Here is a 10,133-nt window from a genome sequence, read left to right as displayed (position 1 = left end):
TTCTCAGATCTACAACCCAGGGTGGAGAAACCACCCTAACTTTTCATGGTCTAAAGGGCCCATACAAGGCGGTACAATGAGCAATAACCAGGGATATTCGTATCCTAGAAACCCCCAAGTGCAACCACACTCTCAGTACCCTGTAGAGAAAAAGCCTAGCTTTGAAGACAGTATCGGTCTGTTGACTCAAAATTTTTTACAACTTCAAAAGACCACAGACCAATGTTTCACAAGTCTAGAACTTAAAATGGGTCCAATTTGTGATGCACTAAATGAGAGAGAAAAGGGTAAACTCCCTAGTCAACCCCAACAAAATCCAAAAAATGCATTTCAGGCAAGTACGTCAGCATGCAATGAGTCCTCACATAATCAAGTGAATGATGTCACCACTCTTCGGAGTAGTAAGGTTGTTGATAAAAATGTAGGTGTACCACAATCAGTTGAGTCTAAATCAGACTCACCAGTGCATACAACTCCACAGAAAACACCCATTGTAGAAAAGGAATATGAGCATGATAGTGACTCTAAGAATTCCACTGATGATAATGCTTCTTTACCATCTTTTGTGCCTGTTGCTCCATTCCCACAAAGGTTGGTGCAGCAAAAAGGGAGTAACCAGTACAATGAGATGTTAGAAATGTTTAAGCGAGTCAATATAAATATTCCTTTTCTCGAAGCAATCAAACAGATACCTGCTTATGCTAAATTCTTGAAAGATCTATGCACACAAAAACGGAAATATCATGTGCATAAGCGTGCCTTTCTCACTGAGCAGGTGAGTTCAATTATTCAAAACAAGACCCCACCTAAGTTTAAGGGCCCAGGTAGTCCAACTATCACATGCACTATAGGTGACCATATAATCGATAGGGCTTTGTTAGACTTAGGCACAAGTGTGAATCTTCTGCCATATTCAGTATATGAGAAGTTAGGTCTAGGGGAGTTGAAACCCACCCATGTTACGCTGCAATTAGCGGACAGATCTGTAAAAATTCCTTGTGGTATTGTTGAAGATGTGTTGATCAAGGTTGATAAGTTTTATTTCCCTATGGACTTCATTGTTTTAGACACTCAACCTGTGCAAAACCCAGACTGTCACATTCCTGTAATTTTAGGACGTCCTTTTCTAGTGACGTCCAATGCTATCATAAATTATCGTAATGGAGTGTTGAACTTGTCATTTGGAAACATGACTGTGGAATCAAATATTTTTCGGGTTAGCCAACAACCTATGGATTTTGATGATAATGAATTGCATGAGGTTAATATGATTGAGAGTCTGATCCAAGACTCGTTGCCTGACATCTTATCTATGGATCCTTTGCAAGCATGTTTAGATAACTTTGACTTAGATATTTTTGATTCTGAGTACATTAGTGAAGTACACTCTTTGCTTGAATCTGTGCCTCCCATGGATATTGCTAAATGGCAGACTGTTGTGGAAGCACTTCCACTCTCTGATTCCAAATCTGCCTCATCTCTTGTCAAACAACCTAAGATTGATTTGAAGCCATTGCCTGATACTCGTTGATATATTTTTAATTGATTGAGTCTTGTTGATTCTCTTGAAAGTATATTCGAGTTAGTCCATACAGATTGCTTTGCGAAATATTGGGTGGTGTTGTTAGACCCCCGCTTTTTCAATTGGTATCAGAGAAGGCAAACACATTTAAGACCTCAAAAGTTTGTGTTTTTAGCGATCTGACTATATGGACCATAAAGTCTCAATTGACACTTCACCAGGTTTTAAAAACAACCGTAGAAAAAGGTCTGATAAAATGGTTACTCTTTAAAAGGGGTTGGATGAACAAATCCGGATCAACTCTGGTCTTGTTGCAGAAATTACAATTCTTAAGGATTTGAGATCTGGTAATTGTCCCTTGGTGAATCTGAGTAACTCCAGTTGTTCCCCTTTAAAGAATAGTCGTAAATCAGATAGTAATCAACGACCGTTTGATGAAAAAATTGATGTGACTAGGAACCACTCAGACAAACTTCAAAGAAGTGGCCCGTATTGTTGTTGTGATTCTTCCAATCGTTTCAACAAGTTTGTATGTCCTTCCAAAAGAGTCTGAATGTTGCATGTAATCTTTGTAAGAAAACTAAACAACATGTTGATACTCTGAAAGGACATACAAAACTATCAGGAAACTCTAAACAGAGAAATACTAATAGTATGGGTGCCTTTTCTTTAAGATCTACGTCTCCTTTTCAATGGTTTCTTGATAGTGGATGTAGTAGACACATGACAGGTGATTTCACATAGTTCGTTTCGTCTATTGACTATGAAGGAGGTTCTGTAACGTTTGGAGATGGGAGTTGTTGCTACATCAGCAAGAAGGGAACGATCAAACTACCCGGTGTTCCAGAAATCCATGATGTAGTGTACGTAAAAGGTATGACTGCTAATCTTCTTTCTATTAGTCAAATTTGTGACAAAGGCCATCGAGTTGTCTTCAATGCAAATGGATGTGACATTGTTGACAAAACTGGGAAAGTAATTTTTCAAGGAACTCGTGGTAAAAACAACTGTTATCTACTTGATACTCAGTTTAGCAATCGTTGCAATTTGACTAAGGTGGAATCTACACATCTTTGGCATGAGCGTTTTGGTCACATCAATTATCGCCTTCTAACTAAGATCATTAACAAAGAACTTGTTAGAGGCATTTCCAAAATCAATGACGATTGAAGGTATATGTGGTGCCTGTCAAAATGGTAAGCAAACGAAAGTTCACCATAAATCATCCCGAGATATTCTCACTAAAGCTCCACTTGATTTAATTCATATGGATCTCTTCGGACCAATTCAACAACCTACTGTTGCTGGTAAGAAGTATGCTTTAGTTATGGTAGATGATTACACCAGATTCACTTGGTTTGCGTTCTTATCTCATAAGAATGAAACTCTTGGTGAATTCAAGATTATTGTTAAAAGGATCCAGAATGAACAAGGTCGCAAACTAAAGAAAATTAGAAGCGATCGTGGTACGGAATTCAAAGACACAAAGGTATTTGAATTCTGTGACGAACTGGGGATCATTCAACAATACTCACCACCTATCACTCCTCAAGCTAATCGAGTTGCTGAAAGAAAGAATAAAAATATTCAGGAAATGTCCAGGGTAATGCTCCATAACAAAAACTTACCTTTAAGATTTTGGGGAGAAGTTGTTTTCACAGCATGCTATTTGATCAACCGTGTGTATTTACGGTCTACAACCCTTAATACTCCTTATGAGTTATGGTATGGAAGGAAACCCAACCTACACTATCTCAGTGTGTTTGGAAGTAAGTGCTATATTCTGAAAGATCGAGAACAGAAAGGGAAATTCGACACCAAAAGTGATGAATGTATCTTTCTTGGTTATGCTTCTGATAGTCGTGGTTTTCGAGTATTTAATCTCAGAACTCAAGTAATGATGGAATCTGCTAATGTTATCATCGACGACATTAGTAACTTTCGTCAGGATAATCCTCCTGCTGAATTGCCTCCAATCGAGACAATTGAGAAAGTCAAAGAAATTCCAGAATCAGTTGAAGTTATCCCAACTGTTACTGATCCTGACATTTCTAGTGACGAGGAGAAGAGCACTGATCATGGCATCCCTGATGAACAAGAACGTTTCCCTCCACGACATCTCCGAGATATTCTCACTAAAGCTCCACTTGATTTAATTCATATGGATCTCTTCGGACCAATTCAACAACCCATTGTTGCTGGTAAGAAGTATGCTTTAGTTATGGTAGATGATTACACCAGATTCACTTGGGTTACGTTCTTATCTCATAAGAATGAAACTCTTGGTGAATTCAAGATTATTGTTAAAAGGATCCAGAATGAACAAGGTCGCAAACTAAAGAAAATTAGAAGCGATCGTGGTAAGGAATTCAAAGACACAAAGGTATTTGAATTCTGTGACGAACTGGGGATCATTCAACAATACTCACCACCTATCACTCCTCAAGCTAATGGAGTTGCTTAAAGAAAGAATAGAAATATTCAGGAAATGGCCAGGGTAATGCTCCATAACAAAAACTTACCTTTAATATTTTGGGGAGAAGCTGTTTTCACAACATGCTATTTGATCAACCGTGTGTATTTACGGTCTAGAACCCTTAATACTCCTTATGAGTTATGGTATGGAAGGAAACCCAACCTACACTATCTCAGTGTGTTTGGAAGTAAGTGCTATATTCTGAAAGATCGAGAACAGAAAGGGAAATTCGACACCAAAAGTGATGAATGTATCTTTCTTGGTTATGCTTCTGATAGTCGTGGTTTTCGAGTATTTAATCTCAGAACTCAAGTAATGATGGAATCTGCTAATGTTATCATCGACGACATTAATAACTTTCGTCAGGATAATCCTCCTGCTGAATTGCCTCCAATCGAGACAATTGAGAAAGTCAAAGAAATTCCAGAATCAGTTGAAGTTATCCCAACTGTTACTGATCCTGACATTTCTAGTGACGAGGAGAAGAGCACTGATCATGGCATCCCTGATGAACAAGAACGTGTCCCTCCACGACATCTCTGGGTTCAAAGGAATCATGATCTAAACAGTATTATTGGAGGAAGAGATTCTACAGCTAAAACTAGAGGACAACTTCAAAATATTTGCAATTTTGGTTGTTATCTTTCGCAAGTAGAACCAAGAAATATTGATAAAGCTCTGAACGATCCCTTTTGGGTGAATGCTATGCATGAAGAGTTAAATCAATTTCAAAGGCAAGATGTGTGGGAACTTGTACCTTGTCCCTCCAATATCAATATTGTTGGTACCAAATGGATATTCAAGAATCAGTCTGACGAATTTGGCAAGATTGTCAGAAACAAAGCTAGACTTGTTGCTCAGGGATATTCACAGATTGAAGGGATTGACTTTGAAGAGACCTTTGGTCTTGTGGCACGCCTTGAGTCCATTCGTCTCTTGTTAGCTCATTCTTGTTTTCTTAAGGTTAAGCTGTTTCAAATGGATATAAAATCCGCGTTCCTTAACAGAATCTTAAAGGAAGAAGTCTATGTTGCTCAACCAAAGGGGTTTGAAAACCCTGATTTCCCAGATCATGTGCTAAAGCTCAAAAAGGTACTGTATGGGTTGAAACAAGCACCTAGAGCCTGGTTTCAAAAACTTACTACTTCTCTCATTAGAAAAGGTTTTTCAAGAGGCAGAGCTGACAAAATGTTGTTTACCAAATGGAGTGGGAAAGATGTTGTTATTGCTCAAATCTATGTAGATGATATCATCTATGGATCAAATTCTGAAATTTTTGCAAAGGACTTCCAAGTCTCTCTTTCTAAGGAATTTGAAATGAGCAATGTTGGTGAATTAAAATTCTTCTTGGGATTACAAATTCAACAACATAAGGATGGAATTTACTTATCCCAAGAGAAGTATGCTCGTGATCTTGTGACAAGATTCGGCCTGGATAAGTGTTCTCCAAAATTAACACCTATGCCCACCACTGGTAAAATACATAGAGATGAGAAAGAAGAAAAAGTGAATCAAAAGTTGTATCGATCTATTATTGGTAGCCTTTTGTATCTTACAGTAACTAGACCTGATATTTCTTTTAGTGTTGGTTGTTGTGCCAGGTTTCAGGAAAATCCAAAGGAATCTCATCTTGCATATGCAAAAAGGATCATTCGATATATTAATCACACTGTCGGGTATGGTTTATCTTACACTTTTGATACTAACAATGATTCATCTGCATATTCAGATGCTGATTGGGCAGGATGTGTCGAGGACAGAAAAAGTACATCAGGGGGTTTCTACTACGTAGGACTAAATCTTGTTGCTCGGCATAGCAAAAAACAAAATTCTCAATCCCTGTCTACATGTGAAACAGAATATATTGTTGTTGGTTCATGCTGTACTCAACTCCTATGGATGAAACAAATGCTAGCTGATTATGGAGTTGATACTGTAATAATGAAGATCTTCTTTGATAACTCTAGTGCGATTCGAATCACTGAGAATCCCGTTTAGCACTCAAGAACAAATCACATTGACATAAGGTACCATTTTATTCGTGATCTTTATGAAAACGGTATCATAAGTATGGAATTTGTGCCTTCCGAACAACAATTGGCTGATATTCTTACCAAACCATTAGACACTGCTACATTTCAACACTTGCGGCAGTCTATTGGTGTTGTTTTGGTTCATTAAGCGTTTTTATAACTCTTGCCTTTGTGCTTATCTCTATCGTTTGGGCAATTGAGTTTGAAACTCCAGTAGGTTACTTCAGTTCAATTCCTGTAGACTTGTTTTCTGTCTAGTTAGTGTCATCTTTTGTGTGTGTCAAAATCCTTCGTTTCTCTTGAAATTAAGGTCGCTCATTGTTGTTCCCTTGGGAATGACATCAAATGGGGGAGAGTTCTTTTGAACTTGTGCTTAATGGTCATATCTTGAGGGGTGTGCGGCTGTGGAATTTTAGAGGGGTTATCCTGTATCTTTAAACTCCTTGATGAATGTTGTTAGCTTCGGCTATATGATTGCATCTAAACAAGATGATGTCTGTTTCTTTCTCTCAGTCATGAAATGTCTCTTACGGAAATTTCATTATGATCCCGTTCTTGTACCTTTGCCAATTTTATTGACAAAAAGGGGGAGAATTAATATGTAGTTCACACTACAAATACATATGGTTTTCGGATCATTGTGTAAGGGGGAGTGGTTTTCATGTGAGATGGAGTATTGACTAAGGGGGAGTGATACATATCACCATAGTATTATTGTTGAAGTTGTGATACAATTGGACTTTGACACTATGTAATAATACTATGACATTGTATAACAATGATCGAGACCGATGCTTTGTCATTGTTATAGCTACGGATCTTCAACAACGGTGATGCTAAACATACAACCTTTGGGATCATTGGAGTACTTGGAAGTGACGAAGATTTCGAGGAATGTTGAAGATTAGACATGTGGAATAGGATCTACTAAAGTTTCATTATCTTTTTTGTATTCCTTATGTATTGATAGTTTTGCCAATAAAATTGACAAAGGGGGAGATTGTTAGAGCACTGCTCGGTCAAACTCGCATGCGTTGCTATCTCAAGCATGTTTGTCAATGTTAGTGATCAAAACTATAAGTCTTGATTTCTAGTCTCTTATAGCTAAGTCTCGGACTAGGATAGTAAGTGTAGTTGAGCTCAAGGACTTCATGGCGATTCATCATACAAGTAGAAGATCTACTCAAGGAACCGGTGGAACTTCTCGACAAAAAGGTATGTGGAGACTTGAACTTATCTGTCACTCAAAAGTCTATCTATTTTATCTCCTACTCTTTGAGACAAAAGTCGTATGCTATATATATAGACTAGATCATACACATTTGGTATTTCGAGCCGACTATACCTCACCTATCTATATCTCGAAATATGTGTTGGTAAGTTTTTCGCTTCGACCAAGTTTATCTTTACCTAGTGACGAAAGTCATGAATGTTTCAATCACTTTGAAAATTGCTTTGACGGGAAATAGTATAAAAACTATATACGTCCTTTAAGAATGTTTCAATGATTGGAATGAGAGTTTAGATTACATAACCAATGGATTCCTTGAACCGAAGTTTTCGAACTTTGTTGATCAAGAGAACCGGAAGTATGGCAAGTGCCAAGTCCGCGAACTTAGTCCGCGAACTGCCGAAGTTCTCAAACCCGAGAATTTCTGCTGGAGTTGACAAACTACTTGCGTGAGCCAAGTCCGCGAACCCAGTCCGCGAACCGACGTAGTTCTCGAACCCGAGAATTTATGCTGGAGTTTCTAAACTCTATCCGGTGCCTTAAGTCCGCGAACCTAGTCTGCGAACTTGAGAAGGTTATATATCTAAAGATGATTTCTGAACTTAATCCTAAAAGACTAAGGAATGCATTTGCAAACCGTGGCTATTAAAGTTCATGAACCGATTAGAGTGAATCAAATCATCTTTGCTTCAATTGTGTCTTGTGTAGTTACATAAGATTTCCTTGCAATTGAACAACTCTCTTAACTAGTTCATTTGAGTCAATTGAACTAGTTATGGTGAAGAAGTACATGGTTGGTATGAAACGCTCATATGGTTAACCTCTTTGGGTAAACTATTGTTGAACCAACAATGTACACGTTTGGGTGCGGTTAACAAACCTAGAAGCCTACAGTAATTTGTGTATGACAAGCTAAGTTTTCGATCTAACGGTTGAGAAATATTAACTTGACTATAAATCAGGTTTTCATCTAACGGTGAATATTGATTGCTTTGTAAATAATGAAAATCCCTGATTTGAAAGGCTATATAAAGGAGACATTTAGCATTGAGAAAACTAATCCCCACACGTCCTTGTGATACTAGTTTCTCTACTAGAGTCGATTCTTCTTTAACCTTTGGTTTTCTTCTTCTAAAACCAGGTTAACGACTTAAAGACTTCATTGGGATTGTGAAGCCAGACCGATACTACTTTTATCGTAGTTGTGTGATCTGATCTTGCATCTTCTATCGTAACAGTACAATCATATTGATTGGCTTGATATCGTGAGAGTTCTCCGATAGGCAAGATATAAAAAGTAATTACAAACACTTTCGTCTCATCGTTTGTGATTCCACGACATCTTGTTTCGCTACCATACGATTAAGGTTGTTGTGAGGTAATTGATTAATCTAGGTTGTTCTTCGGGAATATAAGACCGGACTATCAATTGGTTCCTGTTCACCTAGGTTATTATCAAAAGACGGAACAAAAAATTTTAAGGTTTTTCTGTGGGAGACAGATTGATCCTTTGATAGACTTGTCTGTGGGAGACAGATTTGTTTATTGTTAAAGCCTGCAATTTTGGGTCGTAGCAACTCTTAGTTGTGGGTGAGATCGGCTAAGGGAATCAAGTGCGTAGTATCCTGCTGGGATCAGAGGCGTAGGGAGTACAACTGTACCTTGGATCAGTGGGAGACTGATTGGGGTTCAACTATAGTCCAGTCTGAAGTTAGCTTGGAGTAGGCTAGTGTTTGTAGCGGCTTAATACAATGTGTATTCAATCTGGACTAGGTCTCGGGGTTTTTCTGCATTTGCGATTTCCTCGTTAACAAAATTCTGGTGTCTGTGCTATTTCTATTTCCGCATTATATTTGTTTATATAATTGAAATAATACAGGTTGTGCGTTTGAATCAATCAATTGGAAATCCGACCTTTGGTTGTTGATTGATATTGATTGATCATTGGACATTGGTCTTTGGTACCGTCCAATTTATTCCTTGTGTTTGATTAGGACTCGCTGATTTCTATTAGCTTGAGTAAATCAAAACAAGAGAGAGATATTCACTCGTTGATATACTTTTAATTGATTGAGTCTTGTTGATTCTCTTGAAAGTATATTCGAGTTAGTCCATACAGATTGTTAAGTGAAATATTGGGTGGTGTTGTTAGACCCCCGCTTTTTCAATTGGTATTAGAGCAGGCAAATACGTTTACGACCTCAAAAGTCTGTGTTTGTAGCGATCTGACTATATGGACCATAAAGTCTCAATTGACGCTTCACCAGGTTTTAAAAACAACCGTAGAAAAAGGTCTGATAAACTGGTTACTCTTCAAAAGGGGTTGGATGAACAAATCCGGATCAATTCTGGTCTTGTTGCAGAAATTGCAATTCTTAAGGATTTGATATCTGGTAATTGTCCCTTGGTGAATCTGAGTAACTCCAGTTGTTCCCCTTTAAAGAATAGTCGTAAATCATATAGTAATCAACGACCGTTTGATAAAAAACTGATGTGACTAGGAACCACTCAGACAAACTTCAAAGCGTACAGTCATTTGTGTATGACAAGTCTTAGTAATTGGTAACCGATCCTATGACTTGTGCAACCGATCACAAGTAAAATAACATAATTATGTGGTAACCGATCCTAGTACCTAGTCAACCAATTTTTTGAAAGCTAGTGTGACTGATCCTAGTATCCACATGGAGGTAGAACCAAAGCTTTGTTTTGGTAGAACCGTGAAACCCATTAATGGTGATTTGATAGGATAATCAATCACTTAGTTCTTGGAAGTCAGATGAACCAATTCTAAACTCGTTTGGAAGTGTGGCAAATCGGTTCCAAGATTGTAAGTATGAAAAAGGATTTACAAAGAAAAGATGTCGACAT

General features: G+C 37.9%; 1 protein-coding gene across 1 annotated transcript; it reads left to right on the top strand.

The window, feature by feature from the left end:
- The first annotated feature begins 247 nt into the window (after positions 1-247).
- LOC113355622 lies at positions 248-1,531 on the top strand. The gene is made up of 3 exons (XM_026598533.1): positions 248-287; positions 426-1,001; positions 1,116-1,531. The coding sequence occupies exons 1-3, from the start codon at positions 248-250 to the stop codon at positions 1,529-1,531; spliced, it is 1,032 nt and encodes a 343-aa protein (XP_026454318.1).
- Positions 1,532-10,133: the final 8,602 nt, after the last annotated feature.

Source organism: Papaver somniferum, chromosome 1, assembly GCF_003573695.1.
Source record: "Papaver somniferum cultivar HN1 chromosome 1, ASM357369v1, whole genome shotgun sequence".
Classification (NCBI taxonomy): Eukaryota; Viridiplantae; Streptophyta; class Magnoliopsida; order Ranunculales; family Papaveraceae; genus Papaver; species Papaver somniferum.
This window is presented reverse-complemented; position numbering and strand designations above follow the sequence as displayed.